The sequence below is a fragment of the Ceratotherium simum genome, chromosome 19 (genome assembly GCF_057802395.1).
Source record: "Ceratotherium simum simum isolate JZ-2026a chromosome 19, ASM5780239v1, whole genome shotgun sequence".
Classification (NCBI taxonomy): domain Eukaryota; kingdom Metazoa; phylum Chordata; class Mammalia; order Perissodactyla; family Rhinocerotidae; genus Ceratotherium; species Ceratotherium simum.
The window spans coordinates 47,929,328-47,953,648 of record NC_141918.1 but is presented as its reverse complement, the minus strand read 5'-3'; the positions used below and the strand labels follow the sequence as shown (position 1 = coordinate 47,953,648).

The following is a 24,321-nucleotide window of genomic DNA, read 5'->3' as shown; positions in this document are numbered from 1 at the left end:
AGCAACAAAAAAATAATCCTAGATAGTCATATATCCTCTTTCTCTGACACAGAAATGCACCTCTTTGTGTTTGTTGGAAAGATATTTGGCCTAGTCTGGAATTGAACCCAGTGGCTGAGAACTCCAAATTTTGTACTGTAGGAGATTAGTGTTCAAAGAAATAAATTTAAAACATGGAATTTGGGGCCAGCCCAGTGGCATAGCAGTTAAGTTCACATGTTCCCCTTCAGCAGCCCGGGGTTCACCAGTTCGGATCCTGGGCACGGACCTACTCGTTGCTCAGCTCATCAAGCCATGCTGAGGCAGCGTCCTGCACAGAAGAACTAGAAGGACCTACAATTAGGATATATAACTAGCTACTGGGGCTTTGGGGAGAAAAAAGAAAAAGAGGAAGGTTGGCAACAGATGTTAGCTTAGGGCCAATCTTCCTAAAAAAAAAAAAAAAAAAACTCACGAGAAAAGCCCCGGAATTTTACAAGAAGAAATAATTAAATGATATATAAACAAATAAGTATTTTTAAAAGAATGTTACTACCAGGAAAAAATCTATTTTACAACTGATACTCCAATCCCATCTTGTCCATTTTAGTTTTTTGTATTGACTTGCCCAGCTGTCTGGGATCACCCACTGGTGGGAGACAGGTCGCAGGACCAGACTGGTCTAGTCAGGCGATTTGGCCTCAGATGATTCCTGCCTCCTTTGTTTTCTGAATCATCCAGTCAGGCAGTCCTGTCTTCTTTCCTCTGACCACATTCTTACCTTCAGTATTGCTACCAGTAACTGGAGGCTTATTTTGGAGCTTATCTTGTACAGTGCTCTAATTTCTTTGCAAATGAGACCCAATCGATTTTCATAACGTATTTATGGTCTGGTACTTCAAATCTTTGATTGGATCCTCATCACTACCTTCAGATTCTTGAAACTATTTGCCTTTCCACCTAATTTCTTCTATATTTGTGTCAGCCCATCGGAATCTCTTCTCTGCTAATGCTTGTGCCTTTCCACTCTGTCTGTTGCCCATCTCCTCCCCTCCAATAAAAACCAGACATATTTACCACCTAGCTAAACCTCCTGAGAGCATCCATCTGTTAGCTTTGTCTGCTATCATAGGCTCTAAATACTAGGTTCTATCTTTCCCTACTTTATAGCATAACTAGCTTCTGCCAGATGGCATTTTACCATCCATTTGTCCCAACTCCAGTGGAAATATCTGATTCTTTCTGCTCTGGTCTTCCCAATGTCAAACAAACTCTAATTCCAAAAGCCTCTGTCATAGCACCTGGGAAATCCTGGTTGGGTATAGTTTGTTCATTTAGTTTAGTTTAGTTTTATTAAGAAAGCTAAAATTACCTCTGGTTTCTATAAATGTATTTATTCAATAATGTTCAGTATGTGCCAGGAGCTGAGCTGGATACTTGGAATAGAAATCCGCATAAGGTGATTTAGTATGTGCCCTTAAGTGGCATATTACAAGGGAGATAGAACATGGTTAAAAATAGAACTTGTTAAAGTTAATGCCAGGATTTTGAGCTTTGTTGATTCAGAAACTGGTAGTTCCTCTTATAGAAATAGGTAAGTCATGAGAGACCTGGCTTGTGTGTTTAAGGAGTGAAGAGATGGAGAGCAGGAAATACGATGGTAACCAAAATGATAATTAAACCTTTATTCTGTGGATCATCAAGAAGTTGGCGACATGGCGGTATGCCAATGGTGGCTGTGAGATCTTGGGAAGTCTGTTTATAGGAGAAATAGCAAAACATTGGAGCTGGAGAATTTCTCCTGAAGCTTTAAGGAAACATTTTATTTTTTAATTTTTTTAATTATTTTATTTTTGGTGAGGAAGATCAGCCCTGAGCTAACATCTGTTGTCAATCCTCCTCTTTTTGCTGAGGAAGACTGGCCCTGGGCTAACATCCATGCCCATCTTCCTCTACTTTATATGTGGGGCACCTGCCACAGCATGGCTCGATAAGCGGTGTGTAGGTCTGCGCCCGGGATCCGAACCTGCAAACCCTGGGCCACTGAAGCGGAGCATGTGAACTTAACCACTGTGCCACCAGGCCGGCCCCTAAGGAGACATTTTGGATAAGAAATGGGGAAGTATACGATTGTGTAATTTATTTGCTATCACTAAGAAGTTGTACAGGCTAAAAATTACAACCAGATTTACAGAGGGTTTACTTACTAAGAGGTTAAAAATTCCACGGAAGGCTGTTATATGTAATTTTGGGTTCCGCTCCAACATTTTTAAGCATTAAATCAGGAAGACTATCCACCACATGTATCATATAATCACTTTTTGAGCTAATGGCAAAATCTGCTTATATATTTTCTTACAGTCTCATAACTGAAGGGACATTGTATGATGATAAGTCATCATTTGGCCCCCCACAAAACTACAAATGACTACATACCAATGTTTAATCAAATTAGATTATAGCATAGTGAAATCATTTTCAGTTTTTTAACATAAGGAAATCATATTTTGAGTATTAAGTGAAGATTCATAATGCCAGTATGTTGATTTTAACTTAATTGTAGAAATATTTTAAAATTTAATTAAAAGGAATGAGTAACATATGAAATATGGGTAGAGTGAATAAAACTCTTTAGGTGGTTGAAATATTTTAAATTGCTAAAGTACTAAGCTCAAACAACATTTACATCTAGCTAGAGTTAAGTAGCATTAGGTAATTAGACAACCACAAGGATGAAAAAGCACAGGCCTATTTTGTGTAATCAGTCAAATCACTTATAATTTGATTTCTCATTCCTTATTTTCTGTCCTTTGATTAATTTTATTGATAAATAAGAAAAGTAGCAGGGAAAAGCAGATTAAAAAAGTGGAAGTATGTGGTTGGAGAACAGCCTGCTCAGACAAATTGAACAATGAGGGGAAGATAATTTCTTTTAAAAATGAACTTTATAGTTTTCAGTTTGGGCTTCCATCTCAAGTTCAATGAGATCTTTCCCAAAGAGCAGATTGTATCTGTTCTTCCTCCACTCCTCTCCAACATCGGCAGTTTGCTTTGCTCCTGATAGATCTGGAGACACGAGCTGTCTTGCATGAAGTTCCTTAATTTGGAAAGTGCAACCTATGTCCATTTAATAGAATTGGTTAAGACTGAATGTTCGCTAGACTTTCTGGATTTTTCCAGAGGTATGGAATAATTAACAAGGAATTTATTTTTAACAATCAGGGTAAATGATTAACACGAATGGGTAATTATCGTTATTGTCCATTAGGGCAGGAATATGAGCTGAGACTTGTTTAGGAAGTGTGCGTATATGAGTTTATCTACATATATGTATGTATCTGCAGGATATGCAAATGTGTAACATACAAATATGGATTCTACATTGAAAATACACGGGAAAAAAAGACTAGGTTTGCTTAGCATGGCTTATGTCTGCTATGATCTTTTCTTTTTTCTCTCCGAGGGCTATGCTTGTGTATTTCCTGTATTTTAAAATTGACAAGTGCCTGCTCCATGGACCCCTCAGAGAGCATGTATCTTGTCACTAGCATTACTAGGAGCTTAGAGACCCAGCTTGGCAGAGGTACAGAGAATGATGCAGTAATTTCAAATAACATAGACTTCTGCCTTAGTTACTCGCCCAAATCTCAATTTCTGACATCAATACAATTTCTGTACTATTGAACAATGGATACCAACCTACCAATTTCTTAGCAATATTTTAATGGGAAATGGGAACTTGAATAATTAGGAAGAAAAGAAAGTCTTTAATTTATAAATCTATGAAGGTCTTCTATTTGTAGGTATAACAGAGTTTATATTAGGTTAGAATTTTATACTGTATTCTAAACTGGTATAAAATTTAATTTTTAGTTGTTATAGATACAAATTCAATCTCTCTCTCTCTCTTCCTCCCTTCTTTCTTTTTGCTTTTATGGAAGTTCATTAAAGAAAATATTCTATTCCTGTTGCAGATCCATTGAATAGTGACTATTTTCCCTATGCAGAATGAGTATATCTGCCTAGGGACTCAAGATTCAAGCATGTAGCCCTACACACCACAATGCATTTTCTAATAATTTTCAAGAATTTTGAAGCATAATTCTTTCAAATTCATTAATAATATATAAAAATATTTTAATAGCATCAACTTTCTTAGGTGTACATTAGCTAAAAAAGTTTACATAAAGAATGTCTTACAAAGAAAGAATATTATTAGTATACCAGTTTCAGAAATTGATAAAAAAATTTTATTAGTGATTAGGCAGATCTTTATTTTAAAATTGCATTATTTTTTCTTTCATTTCCTCTATAAAATAATAGCTATTGTAGATAAGTTTTTGAGACTTTTAAGAAAGGTATTGGAAGGTTTAGGTTCGAGCTTTAGTAGGCCAAATGCCATCTGTTTCCACAATTTGTAACATTTTATTATTAACAGCTCTAGAAGAAGGAGGCGGTCTATTTCGGTGGCGAGGACAGATTTCTGTCCATCTGTGCCCGTATTGCAGCCTGTCACTTGTGCTTTCGATCTGCATAGCTCTGAGCCAGTGTTGATGCCGTGGCAAGGTCAAGAGGTGGAGAGGCCTGTCAGCACATTCTGTCTCTACCACGTTGACAAGGCAAACTGGTGCTTCGAGCTCCGCCCCGAGGCAGCCATTCTGTGGGACCTTGGAGCTGGGCCTTCCATACTATCATTTCAAAGGAAAATGTTAACTGTAAACATTTAAAAATATCAGACAAAGAACTTGATCTATTATGTGTCCCTGGTTAATGTCAGGTTCCTTATTATGGTGGCTCATTTCTCAACATTTAAAAATGTGTCGAGTTCTATGCTGATTTTTCTTCGTTTTTTTCAGTTCCTTAGTAACTACGATGGGGTTGGAATCCATGTGGAATTCTATTTTATTGCCAAATCGCTAAAAACAAGAATGCAGTGGGTTAAGACTGACTTGAAACTTTTAAATGTTGCGTGTTAATCTTAAATACTTCATTCTTTTTTTGAGTGATCTTAGTGTCTAGAATTTCTGAATGTGTGCTTTTTATCTTTTCCCAAAAAGTGCCTATCAGATTGTGGTGGAGGAGTTGCACCCACACCGAACCAAGCGAGAAGCCAGAGCAATGGAATGCTACCAGATTCCCGTCACCTATCAAAATGCCATCAGTGGGGGGGCCCCATACTACTTTGCTGCGGAACTGCCCCCAGGGAATCTTCCTGAACCTGCCCCCTTCACAGTGGGCGACAATAGGACCTATCAGGGCTTTTGGAACCCCCCTTTGGCCCCACGCAAAGGATACAACATCTATTTCCAGGCAATGAGCAGTGTGGAGAAGGTGAGCTTCCTCCAAGATTTGCTTTTTCATTGCCCTGAGAAAAAGCAGCAGTCAAATTTTATAAATACTTGGTAGCGTTTGTCAGAAAAAAAAAAAGGGGGGGGAAAGAATTAGTGTGTAGTGGGTGTTGTTTCTGTTCCCAGCAGCGTGCACAGTTTTGTGCCTGCTATAGGGCTGAGGCTCCATGCCAGTTACATTGCACAAGACTCCTGTTTCCTAGTAACTGCTTCTCCTTGAGCCTTCTTCAGGAAAGCCCACAAGAGCAATTGTGAGTCAAATGATTGGAAAAGGTGGGTATGCCACAGCTGGAGCTCCAGCCCCAGTAAATATGGGGCATTGTTCTGTCTTCTTTGCTCAGTAGCGGCACACTTCAGAAGATTAAATTTACTGCAGGATAAACAGAATGCATGTTCCGCAGCAGGCTAATAAACCCTTATAAAGTTTTCAGGGGGTACAAGCAAAATAGTAAATAACAAGTAACAATTCTCTGATTACAAAGTAATAGGGCACCTGTGGTACAGCTGACAGAACCTAAACAGAAGGCTGCCTGGAGATGGCTGGATGCTGGGCCGTTAGAGAAGTCTGTTTTCTGATTCCCTGGCTGCCCCTCCTTTTCCCATTTTGGACACAGTTGTTTTTGAACACTGCTGCTGATCCCAAATGAATATTGAAGGGGAAAACACAACAAGAAGTTAGAAACTACCAGTGGTTCCATGTGTGGGGAAATAACCTAGCCTTTCATGCTGTTCTCTTTGAAAGATTTGCTTTCCTAAAACTTATTTAATTTAATTTTTTTTCAGAGGGATAGAAAAAAATGTTAGTAGAAAACTCCTACAATTTAAAAATCCAGTAGTAGAATGACATTTTTGTGTACTTGTAGTTATATAGGAAATTGTTGGGTTTGGGTAATTGAGTCCCTGAGGTGGGTACCTGGGAGACGATGTGAAATATGTGATATTCAATTGCAACAGTCATATTATATCTTAGAATAGCTTAATTGGAAGACATAACAATCCATTTGCATTTCTGCAGAGGCCATAAGAGCTTAGGGTATTGATTGGCTGCTTTGGAATGAAAGTTCTATCTTGCTGCTTACCTACATGGTTGGCTTACAGTATATGGCAAAGAGAAATGCCACAGCATCTTCTAAGATGTATTTCCAAGCCAGAGGCTGCTCATGGTTGAAAATATTCTTCTCATCTTCTAGTTTATTTCTACGTAAGTGGGAGTCTTTAGAGGCCAGTCAGCTGCCCACTTCCCACCTACTCATCGTTCCGTACCGCTGGTACCACTGGGCTCCTCAAAAAAGAGAAGACTATGGAAATTGTTATTCCATTTTGGGTATAAAGTAGCATGGTGGTGAAAACCTAGTTCTATGTTTGGGTATTCATCTTTAGAGAGGTGAGAGATTCCAAATTAACTTTTGTTACTTGGTCTGTGGTATGAGAGGAATGTTAATGAATGTCTGTTACTTAGGATTTTCTTTGGCTCTCTTGAAAAGCCATGATATGAATTTTATCTTCTAATTGTTAATATATCTACATGTGGTTTAATAAAAGTACAGAGTAGCGACAATATATTTCACAGTTATCTTGGCAAATAGTTTCAAAATTGACATAGCTCCCACCAGCAAAGGAAGGCTGGTAACCCTGATAGAGTTAACAGTGATTGTTTTTAGGAAATCAGAATCCTTTTGGACCTTTATGGGAATATGAAATAATCTCCTGGAGCTTTCTATGAAGACCTCAGGTCACAATTAAGTAATAGAAGTGCAAACTTGCATTTTTAATTACTAACTCCCCCTCAATGCTTTATTTTGTTTAATTTAAAAATAATAAATGCTTAAGAGAAAATTATAAACTCTTGGTTTATCAATATATAGAATTACTCAAGATAGAGTTACAAATGCATCTTGAAAACAGCCTCTGTTTTGTTCACTCGCTTTAACATCTTTTCCGACCTCTTGTACATTCAAAGATAGAAACTGAGTGAACTAAGTCCTGGAGGTGTGGGCCCAGGAGTGCGTTCCACCTCCTAGTACCACCCCACAACCTTTAAAAAAAGAAAAGATAAGAAAAAAACCAGAATCTGAAATAGTTCTTGATCTTTGCCATTCCTACTTTGACTTCTTCTACCAATCTTCTAGCAAAAGGAAGAAAATAACTAATAACTACACTGAGAAATATTTAACCCTTAACAGCTAAATTAAACAGGAAAAAAGAACAGATAAATTATCCTGCAACTGCGATGCAATTTCTTGATGATCTTTCCTACTGTCATTTAGCTCTTTAGTCATGCCAGGATCCAAGTGAGATGCTAGCATCCAAATTAGAGTATGTAATACAGCTTTGGTCTCAGTATGTATGTAATACAGCTACGATTTGGAAATGAAGTTTGTATTTGGGTCTGATTTGTATTAGCTTTGCAAATATATTTTTCTTTCTGATCATTCAAAAAGTACAATAAATGCAAATGGATTGCCATACCACTTGTCCCAGACAAGATAGCCTGTTCCATTACAAGGTGAAAACACATACCTAAATCTTTAGAAAATACTGAAATTTTTTAAAAAGTTGTTCTTTTACATCTTTAAAAAATCTCTCTCAGAATACATATAAAAAATTAAACGTTTCTTTAATACTGCAATTCTGTTCTTTATAAACCTATTTTATAAGCCCAGGTTGATCTTCATAATAGTTATAGTTTATGAAATAGGAAACCTTATCTGTATGCTGACTATTTTCTTTCATTTTTTACTCCATCAGGAAACTAAAACCCAGTGTGTACGAATTGCTACAAAAGGTAAGAGGTTTGCTTTTTTTTCAAATTCCATTCGCACGCTTTCTGAAATGAAAGAGCTTTGTTCCCTGCTTCAGGGCTAACTACATGTGGCACTTCTATTCCAGAGCATTTGTGGCTGGGCCCAGTTAAACCGCCGGCCAAGTTCTCTGACTCACTTGGGTGTCTTTAACACATAATGGGCGCTACTTTCCATCCTCTGGTGCTTGACTGGAGGAATCTTGTTATGAGAATAGGAAGGATTTAGAAAACCTTAGAAGGGCTTATTTCTGCCATTTAGTGTCTGAAAGGTCTTGTGCTACTGGTCAAGCAACGTATTAGGAAAAGCTCAGCCTTATCAGCTCAAAACAGCAAATTGCTTGTTTAAAAACCTCTGATTCTTTCTGTGGTAGAGACTTACAAATGGAAAGAAGCGAGCTAGTCTATGCAGATGTAAGAGCATCGGTGTGGAGGCTGGTCCATCTCCTCATCAATAGTACAGTTTGATTGAAGATACTTTACTATCTTTTTACTTAAATAAAATCTTTTTTAATCTAACCAATGCCAAGAAATTAGATCTGTGATGGCTAATGGCCAGGGCAGTTCCTGCTGACATTACATGTTACAGCTTAGTTGCCCAGTTCCTTTAAGGGAAAACATTTTCATCTTTGAATGAGTATTTGGAGTTCAGAGTGGGAGAAAATCTCCAGCATTCACTGTGTTTATAATCCTTCATTTAAGAGTTCTTTGATTGTGCCAACAAGGGAGAGAGAGCTATTTGGTGTATTCTAGCAAGAGAAACAAGAAAAAGCTGTCCGCCTGCAGACGTGGGGCTCTGCAGACGTGGGGCTCTGCAGACGTGGGGCTCTGCAGAGGGTTGGCGATCTGGGAGGTTTGCTGCCAGAATTAGTATTAGACCCACATTCATGAGCAGTGGTTGATTCATTTGGGGTAAAAATGAATGGCCATATTCTGTTTGTGCTGGCATCATTCCTTCCATCATTTTTCTCCATCTAATCACCAATCTGCTCAATTAAGCATTTGTGTTTTACTCTTGATTTGTAAAGGCAATAAAGAAAGACTTGCCTTGACTCATGAGAATAAAAAAGCTTCACAGTAGAGGAAAAAAGTACACTTTTTCAATTCAAATACTAAGATTCCTCATGATATTTTAAAAAATAAAGCAATCTTTAATGAAGGAGAAAAGAAAATATATACAGATGCACATAACGTAGAAGCATTTATTTTATTTTAAAAACTTAGCTTATGGATCAAGAGTTAGAGTTGAAAATTTTAGAACATAATGGCAGAAGGCATTTAGGTATATATCCCTTATGCTTTTCCAGATTTAAAATAGAGCCAGAAATGTGAAATGACCTCCCATTAGCCTCCAAGAAGTCCTTCAACATGGTCATGCTGCGTTTCTGTAACTGAGAAAAGATAGCTATAAATTATTAAAAAATTTTAAATTTTCCTACTCAGTTACGTAATTCCTTGCATTAACATGAGCTGTTTGAGTGTCATTTTGTCCCTCTCTCAGTGCAAATAAAATCATGATGACAAATATCATATGATATTTAGACTGCAGGAGAGTTGAGATTATGAGAAACAAACTTATCAAATGGCATAGAATATTTGCCAGAAACTCAGAGGTGGTAAGATAGAGTCTATTTGTGGTAGTTTCTTTGTCTAATAATCTAGCCCTGCTATACTTCTGGATCTCAGGTTGACAGTGTGGTTTAATGAGTAAGATAAAAGAACTCTGGCCCTAGACTATCTGTGTTCAAATCCTGACTCTCCCTCTTACTATTTTTTATTGTTGAGCAAATTATTTAACCCCTCATTCCCAAATAAGAATAACAGAGTGCTCACCGCTTACTATTATTGTGAGAATAATTTTATATATATATTTATATATATATGAAGGGCTTGAATAGTGCCTAGTGTATTGTGACTATTACACTAGTTAACTGCCTTTTCATCATAATTATTATAATCATTTTGTACCTTACTTCAGAAGGACATAATTTGTGTCATGTAGTTAAAATGAAATATGTATAAAAACAAAACTAAATCTTCATTATAGAGATTACTTGGGAAAAAGTAAGGTTTTTTTTTTTTTTTTTAATGTTTCTATTCAGATCAAATGTAATTCTTTCTAGGAACATTTAGCATTTTTCCACATATGAAAAAACCACACTTATTAAGGTAAAATCAACTTATTGCCTGACTACATTTTAAACTAACACCATATAAGTATGGTCAGCTTTGGTATAAAATTTTTCAATATGAAAATGAAAAGGTTTCTACCAGGGCATTTTGATGATACAATTAATAGTCAAAATGGCATAACCATACTGACTGGGAAGGGGCATGAAGGAACCATCTGAGCAAGGAATGGTTCAGTATTTCACAGGTGTATATACAGGTAAAAATCCATTAAACTATATACTTAAAATGTATGCCCCATACTGATTTAGGGCACTGAAAATTCTTGTGAAAGAACTGAAAGTGAAAGAATTTAAAAGCCAAGAACAATCAGCATACATACTAGAATAGTATGATCATTTTGAAAAATTTTGCCGTGAGAGAATTGTACTAGAAAATTTCCAGTGTAATAGATTATTTGTTTCCTACCTTATGGAACTCCTACCTGATGACAGCCAACATATAAAGAGAATATAGACATTGGCTTGACTATTAAAAAAAGTGTGAAGTAAATAATCAACGTCATAATGTCTAAAATAAATAGTGATATGAATCCATATTATGAGACAAGAGAAGAGGTGTTTGGAGTTATGTTCATTGCAGTTGAGATCAATGGTGCTGCTCTCTGACTCGTATTTAGGTAAGAAATCATTAAGAAGATCTATGTCAGGAATGGAGTGGAAGGCTTTATCTAAATTATACTGGAAATCACGAAAGTCATTCTATTTATAAAAGAGCATATCCAAACCCAGAATTGTTGTAAACATAAGAAAAGGAATTTAGTTAGCTGTATCTTTGAAAAGCAAAAAGGAGAGTAAGTCTCAGGAAGAGTTCCTGTGGTACATCAAGAAAAAGGGGCACCACTGGAAAGTCACTGGGACAGTGAGGCAGGGGCACTGTGCAACTTGCGTGCTCAGTGTGTTTAGGCGCAAGTCTCTCTAACCTCCACTGAAAGAATACTGTTTTAGGTTGTTTGGTATTGGTTTGCTCTCTGTCTTTTTACATATAATTTATAACACTGCTCTAAACTGGTATACACACACACACGCACAATTACTTGTAAATTAGCAACTAAGAATCTTGTGCCATGGTGTCATAAAGAATTACACTGTGATAGCTTTACTTTCTTCTTAAGGAAATTATTTCAATGAATAACCATTTTAATGGTTAGATTTAAACATACTGATTCGTGCAAATATTATTTAAATTATAATAAAATTTACTCAAAGGATTTTCAAAAGTACTTCTCTGGAAATATGGTTTATCCATATTAAACTAACAAGAGATTCATTTCAATTGAATTTTTATTTTATTTTGTGCAATAATATTTAGCATATTATGTCATTTAGAATTTTCTCAATAGATAAATAATCATTTATGGAACTATATACTCATTTACATAAAATTATTCTTAAGCAAGCAAGCATTGGTAAGAAATCAAGGTATTGAATAATTCCCTGGAATAAGACTAAGAAATAAGACCAATAGTATGTGAAATTGAAAGTAATCTGTTTATATAAGTAGCTTACGTTTTGAAACTATTTTGGTTGTGTCCAATTTCCCCCTCAAAAGAATTTCTGTTTTTTTAGAAGAAAACTGGTTACTTAAAATTTAATTTTGATGGAGGTTTCTATGTTGGTCAAATCCATCCATTTTCAAAAAGAAATCTGACATTTCAATTGGTAAAAGCTATCAAATTTGATCAAACAGAAAAATGTGTTATGTATGTACACTTTATTTAAACATAGCATTTAAGGTGAAAAAGAGGTTTTTTAAGTTAATAAAATATGGTTATATAGTATATTATAGCAAACATTGAAGTTCCCAAGTCATGAATGGATTTTATTCCAAAACTCCATTTGTAAATAGTTTGTTTGGGCAAACTGTTGTTTGTCTACCCATTAACCATTCTTTGACATCTTCCAATTTCATTTGGATATCCATATTCCAGTCATTAATTTAGCAAATACTTATTTAATGCCTATTCTTTACTAGACAATTTTCCAGACTTTGGGGATAGAGCAGTGAATAAATAGGACAAAGCTCTTGCTTCTATGGAACTTAAGTTCCAGTAGAGGGAAACAGACCAGGCACAAACAAATAAATATATGATAGGTCAGATGGTGATAAGTTCTTTGGAAAAAATAAAGCAGTAGGCGGGATAGGGAATGCTGGGGCATGTGTCTAGGGCATTACTATTTTATATACAGTAATCAGAGAGAGATTCACTGGAGAGGTGAAGGAAACGAGGAAGTAACCACGAAGGGGAGAGAAGCACTGAAGACAGAGGCAACATGTGTAAAGACCTTGAGGAGAGTGTATCCTCAGCTGCTCAGGGATGGTGGACTCAGACCCAGGGGAAGAGTCAGATTGGTCTCAATTAGCAGTTCTCAAATTTCAGCTTGAGTCGGAACCACCTGAAGGGCTTGTTAAAGGGGACTGTTGGGTCTCAGCTCCAGAGTTTCTAAATCAGTAGGCCTGAGGAGGGGCCAAGATATGCATTTCTGGCAAGTTTATTGCTGCTGCTGCTCGGGTGACCACGCTTTTAGAGCCACAGCTCTAAACAAATCCCGTGCACCTGTGCCAGTGTTTGGTTAGAGTTGTGCATGTAGAACCCAGATTGGATCAGGGAGAGCCAAGGATGTGTCTTCTAAGAAATTTTTGCCTTCATCATTTATAAAAAGAGAGATGGCAAGAAAAACCCTCAACCCATCCTTATCTTCGGGCATTGTGAGGGTGTCATACTTACAAAGTTGAGACTTAAAATGGCTAAAAAGAGGAGAAAGTGAAAGAAAACAAATAAGGCAAGTCAAAGCCCTAACAACTTTGAGCTTCTGAACTACCCATTGCTGGAACTCCTTAACTCCAGATATTTATGTCTGAAAAAATAAATGTCCCTATTGTGAAACCCGGTACTGGTGGGTAATCTGTAACTTGCAGCAGATAACGTTGAACTGATGTTAGATTTTTATTTTTTCTCAGGAATAATAAATAATAGTGGTTTGGTTCCAATATGAAGTGTAAAGGTCCATTTATTTCACAGAACGATTGCAAGAAAGCACTTAAAGTCCACATAACCTAATAATTACCAATGATGTTTTTAAAATAGAGAATCTCCTTTTCGGTATCAGGCTAGAACGTTGGGAACCCATTTGCTGCCTTGGTGTAGGTACTTTGGTGGGATTTATTCTCAGTGGACTCCAAAGAACACTGGAAAGGAGGAACCCAGACAGTTCTCCTAGAAGCCATGGAAAGAAAGGACTTCCAGCAGCTAAGACATGCATATCTGTATTCCTCCATTCATTTAATATCAGTTTATTCATTCTTTTGATAAACCTGAAATTGACATGTGATTGTAAAAGATGCCTGTAAACTGGGTTTAATTCTTATTTTTTTATCCCCCTCCAGGGAATGGTCTAAGTCAGATTGTTATTAATTAAGCCTATTATGTTGAACAATGATGATATAGGTCCTCCTGAACCCCTCGAAAATATCTTGACTTCAGTGCTAGCACGCATTTTAAATATGCATTCCAATATTAAGAAAAATTCACGTGTCACAAAAGAGCTGATGTGTGTGGAAGATTTTATCCAAAATGTATGATAAAACATACCAACATTGGTAATATTTTATTTACTCTCTGTATTTTTTCTTCCCTCTTTTGCTGTCTATTCCCTAATTACTGGATAAAGAGTAGGTTTTTGTACAGCATTTTCTTCATAATCTTAATTTTGTCTCATGCTGCTTTTGTCAAATCTTTCATTGGTGCCCTTTTCTCTGAGTGTGCAGATGGATCTAGTGCCTTTTTAAGTGATCAGACATTCAAAAATAAACATGAGAAGAAAAAGAACACTTAGTCTGTCAAGAAGTTACAGTGAACCCATGGAAGCTCCATTTGGTTGCACCATGTGTGTAGAAGCTATTTGACTGAATTCGTTCCCACCATATTTACCACAGATGAACTTGATCTGGAGTCCAACTCAACAGTCTCGGCTCTTAAATTGTACTCTGGTGCCTTATGCCTCACAGAATGCAGTGGAGAGCGGTTTGAAAGCAGGGGTGAGGTCTAAAGAAAAAATATATATTTAATTGGGTTTCAGGGTCTAAAATTCTAACCTGATAGACCTCAGTGCAACCATCTAAGTTGCACTGAGATGCTTTATATTTTGCCAGCTACATGTGGAAGGAAATGGTAAAGCATGAGGAAGAAATTTTTTGATTGTTTTAAACCACTTTTTTAAGCCGATGGAAACTAGGGTCAACTACGATAGTTTAATCTGGCCATTAAGAAACTCTGAGCAGGGGTGTGGCTTTTCTTGGTCCCAGGATAGAGTTAGCTCTGAGGAAGCTGCCAGCCCTTCTGAAAAATTGTGGTCAGTGAGAATAACTTGGTTGTTTTTCCTCTGAAATCTTAAGCGCTCTCGCTGGTATTCACAGTCTTGGTCCTTCAAGGGAACGCGTGTGCCTCGTTCTTCCTGCCTATTGTATCTATGCACTAGTTTTCAAAAATTAATCTGATTTGGAGTTTCATTTTTCTTGAACTCAGAAGGGAGGAAATTACAGAAGAGTATATTAGTAATAGAGTAATAGACTGCAGCCTGAGGGAAATGAAAGCATATCTAAGTGAAACCAAGCCAAGAACAAGTACAATTTTAATAAAGCTTAAATCAGTGGTTCATGGCTTGGAATTAACCTCTGTTAGGCACCAGTATTTCCTGATGCTTTGTCAAAGGCCTTATCATTGTAAATTCTTTTTTTAAATGTAGAGAAAGCTACTAAAAAATTAACAGCTACTAGATTTTTTCAGCCTATTTGCAAAACTAAAATCTCGCTGTGCTTTTGAAAAACTAGAGTAGAATAAAAGTGTAATATTTCTACAATGGATTCAAAGGCTAATGATTGTCCAAAGTCTTTATTATTCCGAAATTTCTTAGAATGAAGAACTCTCTGGATGGACTGTAAGGTTTGTGAGGATAGGGGTGACAATCTGCTTATATTTGTTAAGTCCGTGCCTGATATTTAATATAAATGCAGTCAGTCTCTTTTGAATGAATGAATGAATATTGTTATCCAGAATTATTCCACTCTTCAGTGCCCTGAAGATATATCAGTTGTCTTTTTTTCACTACATCTTTATTTTATTGATATAAGTTAGAAATAATTTGAAGTGTTTATTTTCTTTTTAATCTTCTACAGAAAAAAAAAATTAATGAATAAAAAGCCTTGCCCTCTTAGTATTCCAGTCAGCTTTTCCTTCCCTTTCATCTAAACTATACTGCACGCTTAGAAAGGAAAAAATGTGGAAGAAAAGTGTTAATTTCATTATTTCTTATATAAATATTCACCTTTTTTCTTCATGAGGAGAATAGGCTTAAAAAGCAGTTAAATTTTGACCCTCCCCTCCACTGGGTAGAGTATTTACATTGCTGTCCATAGAAGGAGCGAATGATACATAAGCCCTTGACTTGGGGAAGCTTATCGTCCAATTCATGACACGTATAAACACCTGAGAAAAATTAAAGGCTAGAAAAAAAACAATGAAATTCTTGTATGTAACGTACGTATATTTTATAATTATTCTACTAAAGTAATGGGGAGTTTTCAAAAACGGTAAAGTTACTGATGGGAAATTTCCAGCAAGTGAAGAATTCTAATCTCTTGTCTTAAGAAGCCAGTTGAACTTTATTTACTTATTATTATATTCATTATTTTATTATTATTTTTAGCAATTACTGTAGATGTTACAAAGATATTACTAGTTTATTTTCCAGACATTTTAGGGATTTCAAGAGCATTTACTCTACTTTTATAATAAATTATTTTTAAAATTGAAAACAACTTACAGACACAAACCTGTTATATTTTTTACAAATATCTTCCCTTAAATTTTGCTTATTTATGAATAAGTATATTTCTGAAGAGATGTAAAAATAAAACTTCTCCTTCTACCTCTGTTTTTAAGTATATCTTGAAATTGCAAAGTGAGTTACTATTGGTAATGTGCAACCAAAAGAATATTAAAATAAATAGGTTCCTAAAATACTGCAGCTAGCACTCATAACCCCTGATTTCAAATCTATCCTTGAACAGCTCTTATGTTTTCACTGATTGGCTTTATAATAAGGAACAAATATGGTATTGGTAATAAGTAAATTTGAACTTATAAACATATTAATAAAATATGTATGTTCCATTTAGCATTTCTTTTTCAAAATGATTTTATGCTGAAAGTTTAGAACCACTGATTTAAGTCACGGCCTCATTTTATGAATGAGAAAACTAATGTTCATTGATGATTTGATTTTTCCAAAGTAGAATAGACTGTTAAAAGTGTAGAACTAGAAACCAATTCCCTGTGATTTTTCAATATATCATGCTTATTCCACACTGCCTGTCTAGAATCACCAGTTAAAATACTAATATATGTTCAATCCCCATCTTCATGTCAACCAAGGCAATATGATTACCAGAGGCCCACTATAGTAATCATTTCCTTAATGTGATTTAAAGACCATTCCAGAGATTTTTATTTGATAGGTGGGGAGATATCCAAGCAACTGTTGAAGGTGCAGAAGTTCTAAAAACACACACACGTGTGTGTATGTGTATACATATTTATATATACATGTATATGTATGTGCATATATACAGAGAGCAATATATACATTCAGACATATATATAATTACATATATATAATTTGTTGATATTATTATCTTTATACAGTGGCAGTACAAAGGATTTTAATCCTTTGATTTTGAAGAAGGCAAATGCTAAATTACAGAAAACTTGAAGTATTTTTATTCTTAGCAATTAAAAATAGGTCTTTAGAGTGAATCCCCACATCAAAAGATTATATTAGTTTTATTGCGATATTATCCTATTTTAGGGAAAAAAGATTAAAATCCAGTTTGGCCTCATTGAAACACATTTGCAGAGTGTTAGAGAGCATTGGTTTATGATTATTGCTCCATAATAGACAAAGTAGTCTTTATCCCCTGTCAGTTTAGTGTCTGAAATTATGCATTCTATTCAATTTTTAATGAAATGTGGATTACTTTAAAGATTATCTCTCTGATTTAATAAATGGCATTAGAGTACAAAGTTAATTGGATCTTTCTTGAATGAGCAGTGACCACTATGTGTGATTGACAGGAGGAAAAGATAGTAAATGACATTTAATTTATGTGTTTAAAACTTTTGGATTAATGTTTTTTTGTGATCAGTTTTATCAAGTAAATTATGTAGTCCCTATTATGCTTATAAAAATCATGGAGAAATTCTAATTCATTTTAAAATAAAAATTTCTCAGATTGTGTGAAAATGAGATATAAAAAATACCACATACTTGAGCACGTATATAGATTACGGTGTTTTTATTTTAAAGACAGAAAGTGAATGTTATCACCCGAACATCTAAATGGTTCTTGATTTGTCCCCTGTTTTTGACACGAATCTTGACTGAGCTTCAAATTTTGGAATCTTGTTCACTTCTTACATTTTGTATTCTTTATTCAAGAGCTCCTGCTGAATTTAGTGGTAAAGAGATTACCACTTCTGCTTCATTGTCTAAGGAAATGCAGAAATTTGTTTGTAAATATGATGGAGGTGAGAAAGTGATCCTTGCCACATTTTGTGTATCTCTCGTAATAACAGAAAGAAGTTCACAGTTTGAGTATCAGTGACCCTTAAGAAAATATACCAATTGTCCTTTTAAAACAATGCTACTCTTCCTGATAGATGTTTATGTGTGCGGGTGTGCCTTCCATATTGCAAATTCAGAAAGACGATGTTTTAATTGCCGGCTGCTGCTGTTATTTACAAGACCTGGCTTTGCATCTGTGCCTCTTAAAATCCCGGTCTTTGCCTTTGAGGAAACACCAATTTTTGTATAGCTCCCGCTTTTTTGGTCTATTTACTACTGTTATTTCCCAGATGAAAATCCAACTGGGCTATACTTTTGAGGTAGGGTTTCACTGTACTCATAAAACTTTCCTTGGCTCACTCTGATAGCCATCATCTCGGTTCTGACTCCTTTATCAAAAGCTGCTTTGTATTGGCCAGTTATGATTTTTCTGACAAGTTCAGCCACTAGGGGAGATAGTTTGAAGTACACATGGTTCATTATTGGTGGTCTAACAGTGTTCTAAAGACTAGAGCAAGTAAGAAAATTTTTGTAGAGAGGTAAGGAAGAAAGAAAATTAAAGGTTCTAAAGAGTTTGTAGCTCAGACATCAACTCATGTAATTCAGGCTTTTCTCTCGGCTTTCCTGCCACATCATTTCTCAGAAGTGATACTAGTAACAACTATTTTATTAGCGTGTGATTTGCTTTTTTAATTTAAATTTCACATCACAGTGAACAACGTCATCCCTTGAATACATCTTTGTCCGTTGCTTAACTTCCCACACCTAAATCTTTCACCACCTGCTAAACACTGGGAGTTGGTCATCACTCAGAGCATATTTATTGTGTGCTTACTCTTGTCAGGCACTAAGCCAGATACTGAGCTCCAAGGAAGACAGTTTTAGGATGGAGGGCGTGACACCTGTATGCAGTTACTATGCAGAGCAGGTTTGGGGCAAAAATAGTCATTGACCACATCTGTCTTAAATTATGAGATATCATCTTCCACATGGAGATTCCTCAACTCTTCAAGATCTGTTCTTGGGAATAATATGCTTCCCTTTTCATTTTAGTAGAATATTTACAGTCTGTGTTATAGATTTGCTATGGTTTATAATAACCTCCATTAAACAAATATATTCCTGTGTGAAAACTATGTAGACAAAACAGATTTTATCAAACAAATCACCAATCTATTATGTTGTAGATACAAATTTTTGTGTATTTACCTAACGTGGGGATCTCTTACTGACTTTTTTATGATTGGGGAGGCATATCTATATTTCTATTTCTACCTAGAGATTGAAAAATATACAGATTTTTAAATTACTATCATTTTGAAATGGTGGTCTGAGCTTGCTTTTCTTTTTTTTTAAGCTAAAATGTCTTGGACATATTTTCAAGTTAGATAATACAGATATTCCATTGTATAAATGTATGTTTAATCCTTCCTTTATTGATAGACATTTGGGTTGTTCAAATGTCTTGCTATTACATGCAGTAACGGAATAAACATCCTTGGCTAAGATCTTTAGTTATAGGATAAATTGCTCAAAGCAATATTTCCAAGTCATATGACATGTATATATTTTAAAATAATTACAGCCAAATTACACTCAAAAAGAATTATACAGATGTACATTTCAAATAATATATTAGAATGCTTGTTTCTCCATACCCTTACCACTACTAATTGATACCAGTCTTTTAAGATTTTGCTTATCTAATGGGCAAATATGTTAACATTTTATTATGTTTCATCGTTAAATGATTTACATAATGATACCACTGATTGTTGTTTTAAAACTGTCCCATAAAGAATGAAGAATCACATGAACACAGTTAATTATTCAATTTATGTGCAGCATTTTGTTTCTAGTTGATGAATGAAAACAATTGACAAACATTCTAAGCTCTTTTTTTGAAGGCTGCTGCTAAGGGAAAGCCTGGAAATAGTTTATTTTGCTTTGGAATGTCTTTAAGTGCATAGTGGTCCTGTCACATTTCCTGAGCTGCAATTGATTCTAAATCATCTTGGTTTATGATCTGCTTTTATTAATCACCAACAGTCTCTGATTTCAGAATTCTTCAGACATTCTCACATTGAGTGCAGCAGCGTCCCTAGATATTGTGAAAACCATACTTTTTATCCTTTAAAAACAAGCTAAATGCATCAAAAAATAATCCAAGTGGAAGAAAGTATGAGTAGCCACAGGAATGAGTTGGGATTCATTAGGTAAGCCAGTTGGCAGAGGCAAACGTGGAGAGTATTTCTAAATTCGCTGAAAAGAGAACCTTTTTTTTTTTAAGTCTCGTTTAAAGTAACTGTTTGAAAAATTCACACAATACTTTGCAGAATGACAACAAGATGAATATCGTAACAATCATAAAAAATATATAAAGTACATTAGCATTTTAAATTTCTCTTGGAAAAAAAATAGTTACATCTCTTATAAGATATATAACCAAGTTGAAAAAAAAAAGTTAGAAAAATATGCACAACACCAGCTAAGTTCAGTGTGACTTCTGTTTACCAGATGTTTTGGTGGAAGTCTTTTCCAGTGTTCAACATAGTGATGTCTGTGAAACAGTGGTGTGAAATATCGAAGCTATGTATCCTGTTTGTTGATAAAGAACATATGGTTTTGGGACTCAGTGTTAAAACCACGTGGAAATTTTTTGTGAAGCCAAAATTTCAGTTTTACTCTGAATATAATAGTTGTTTTAAAAATCTTAAAGAATAAAGTCAAATTTCACCATGATATATATATAGTCATCTAAAGTAATATATTACAGAGAAAATAGAAGAATATATCACACTGCTAAACTATGGATTACTTCCTTTTTAGTTTCAGAGGAATTCAGTTTTAGAATTGACCAAATAACCAGTGATGTGCTCATCTCCCTAATCCATTGTCATCATCACAAAATATTTATTTATCAAAATGATGCTGAAGTGATTTTTGCAGATACCCTAAACATGACTGACTTCTATTTTTCTTTATCTGAATAAAGACTTGATTGAAATAAATATGTAGTAAAATCCTAATTATACTAGACTTACTTCCTGAATGTTGTCAGTGTCATATGAATCATAAAGTCTAAATTTGATTTTATAGATATTATTTTAAGATATACATTCTTAAGCCTTGATAGGGAAATGTTCCAGGAGGCTGAGAACTCTGGAGCTTCAACTGACTAACTCTCTCAGAGGAATGCCTTGCCCCACATTTGCATCATGCTTTTATTTGGATCCATTCACAGGAACAGTTGCTCATCACGCAGGGTATCGGAAACTGACCTAAATTAACTTTTCTGCAGGAAGGAGAGGGACCTCAGGACAGGAGACTCCAGTTTCAAATTTCCCCCAAGATGTAAATTAATTCAGTCTTTATCTGGGATGACTTAAATGACTTAGTATATAATGTCTCTGTTTCTCCCAAAAAGGATCTATCAGTGACAGAGACCTAGGTCTAGTGATCAAATATACAGGATTGCTTACTGAGAAGAGGCAGAAAATCTGATTAGTCCAAAATAAAAGGGTGGGGGGTGGTGGTGGCATTGTGAACAAGACTCGCTTCCAACCACAATGAAAAGAATGCGTTAGGGAGGAGACTGAAAGAAATCAGGTCATTTACTTCCAAAAATGTCAGGGATCATTGGTAGACTTTTTCAAGGAACCTTTACGATTTTGTGGTGTATCTATTTTTTACCATTTTGTTAATTCTTTATTTCCCATATTTATTTCAATATCTTATTTTATTAAGTACTTGTCATGCTGTGTATTAAGTATAAACAGTCTCAAGAATGCAAAAATGAATAAGATATGTTTATTGACCTGTAGGCACCCCTATCCTACTTTTATACGATCTTTTTCTTGTCATTTTCCATTGATGAAGGTTATCTTATCTCTTTTGTTTATGGCTAATAACTATCATTTCCCCTCTGAAATCTTTTTTAGGTAATTATTTCTTACCTAGAAGGTTAGTGTTCTCTATACAACTTTGTTGCTAGCAACCACTGTACAGTTTAGTTATCCAAAAGATTAAGTATTTGTCTCCAAAGATCTCCCAGGTGTACTTACTCCCAGGAATATGCTGTGGCCACCACAGGATAGAAGATCTTGTAAAACTCAGGGGGTTTGCTGGGCTCAGACTCCCAGAGCCTAGGCTGCCTGTGCGTCTTCTTGTTCATGTCTTGAGGCATACTTATAGAATAGATTCTCCCCAACCCTACTAGTCCCCGAATAGAACCACTATTTTGTAAGACCTTCTTCACTCTCATGAAACAAAATCCATTCAGTGTCCCAACATACATAATTTCAAAAAGTAATCAATAAAGTTCCCTCACGTTAGTATAAAGAGAAGCTAATGGAAATAACATAACATCTACTTCATTGTGTAAATGATTGGACACAACCACACTAGAAGACTTAAGGAGTACTCTGATGTTTGCTGCTATTCTTAGAATCATGGACTGCAACAACTCGTACTGCAGTCTGCCCTGCCCTCTCCCTACTGAATGTTATAGAGCCTCAGCTCTACTCACTGGGAGACCAATATGTCCTACACATTTTCTAGATGCCTCCAGAAGTCACTATCTGCCCTATTGAGAACCACTGTTATAGAACTTAACCTTCAATACTCATGCTTATGTTTGACCTCTGTCTCTATTTGGTTGCTCTGAGGAAGGTTTTGCTATGGAGCTTTCATAAGCACAGTCTCAAAATATTTTCTTTTTTCTAGTCCCCAAAATAGAACCCAGACATGCCACACTTGGGCATGATATTATTTAGTGAGTCTGTCTTCAAGCGGCAGATCATAAAGTGAAATTCCTTATATTGTATCATTACCATGTTGCCATCATATGTCCATATGAGATTGGCAGAAACCACTCACTGAAGGATTTGGTAATGTTTCATAAGAAGAGAACTAACATAATTGTTTTTAATAGGTAATGCCCTTTGACAGGAGGACAGCATTTTAAGCAGCAGAAAATGAGAACTCCCTGAATTTCCTTTAACCAGCACAAACAACATGAAATAAGTAGTTTCAAAATCTTCGTGTCTGTCTCACTTGAGTCTTTTTCTTTGCTAACGTCTTGCTCACGTATTTCGCATAGCTATGAAACACAGTATTACTTTAGATATGTGCTTCTTTAACAAATTTTCATGGTGTACCACTCTGACTTTAGCATTTCACTCAATTGATCCACAGGTATTTATTAAGGAGTTACATACTTGACATAACTCCAGTTCGTGTCTCAGTCTTCAAGTCTTGCTTGTCTACTTCTGATTTCCCAATCCGTTTTCTTCAAGTTAAAAACAAAACAAAAATAGCATCTGACACAACTACTCCATTCTCCAAAGAGGAATTGTAAAATATAAAAATTTCAGTTTTGGGCCGGCCTCATGGCTTAGTGGTCAAGAGCGCGCGCTCCACTGCTGGCGGCCTGGGTTCGGATCCCGGGCGCACACCAACGCACCGCTTCTCCCGCCATGCTGAGGCCGCATCCCACATACAGCAACTAGAAGGACGTGCAACTATGACATACAACTATCTACTGGGGCTTTGGGGGAAAAATAAATAAATAAATATAATTATAAAAAAAAAAACTTTCAGTTTTAAATGTTGAAACTGTTAACATTTAAAAATGTTAAAACATTTTGATGGCCTATTTTAAAATCCATGGAGACTATAGGTTTCCCAAAACTCAGAACCTGTCTTTGTTTTCTTTTGTATCAGTCTCTGTACCACCTCATTTACTTTACGATACTCTGGATAGTTAATATTTTTGTATTAACTGCATGAATGAATGAATGAATGAATGTGTGAATGAATACAACTTGTTATATAACAAGCTTGTACTAAACACTTTGATTGGAATGCTGCTGATCAAAACTCGGTCACCAATTTGAATGCATGTTATAGCTTTTCTGTCATGTTGTTGAAATGTTTCTGAAAACAGAAAGGAGAAGTTGATTGGGCTGCCTTAGCTGCCTTCCTCTATAGTGACGCACAGTTAGATTTAGTTGCTTTAACTGTGTGTATAGTTCTTTCTGTTGGTTTTTTAAAAATGTACTGCCCTTTGTGTAAAAAACATAATATGGATAACAGTTTTGAGGATGGTTTAGTTACCCTGTCTACACAGTTATTGATCAGGACACAGCTTGTATGGGAGGACCGGTCTGGATTCAAGGAGCTGCTACTAACTGTAAAGGACTATTTCTTTTTATATGAAGATGTGTGACACTTAAGGCGTTCAAATCCTCATTGGCATTCATAGGATCCTACTCAGACCCAATATAGTTTGCAAAACTATTCTTGACGTGTGATACTGAACTTTAATCACCAATTTTATCTTATAATACAAAATCTTTCATTAAATGTAAAACCACCATTT

General features: G+C 35.5%; 1 protein-coding gene across 3 annotated transcripts in view; it reads left to right on the top strand.

Moving 5' to 3' along the window:
• PTPRK (protein tyrosine phosphatase receptor type K) overlaps positions 1-24,321 on the top strand; it is a 537,776-nt gene that overhangs the window by 443,903 nt on the left and 69,552 nt on the right. For all 3 annotated transcript variants that reach the window (XM_087444076.1, XM_014781214.2, XM_004422308.3), the window contains exons 12-13: positions 5,037-5,310; positions 8,076-8,112. In XM_087444076.1, the coding sequence (XP_087300202.1) occupies positions 5,037-5,310; positions 8,076-8,112 (311 nt within the window). The remainder of the gene's footprint in view (positions 1-5,036; positions 5,311-8,075; positions 8,113-24,321) is intronic.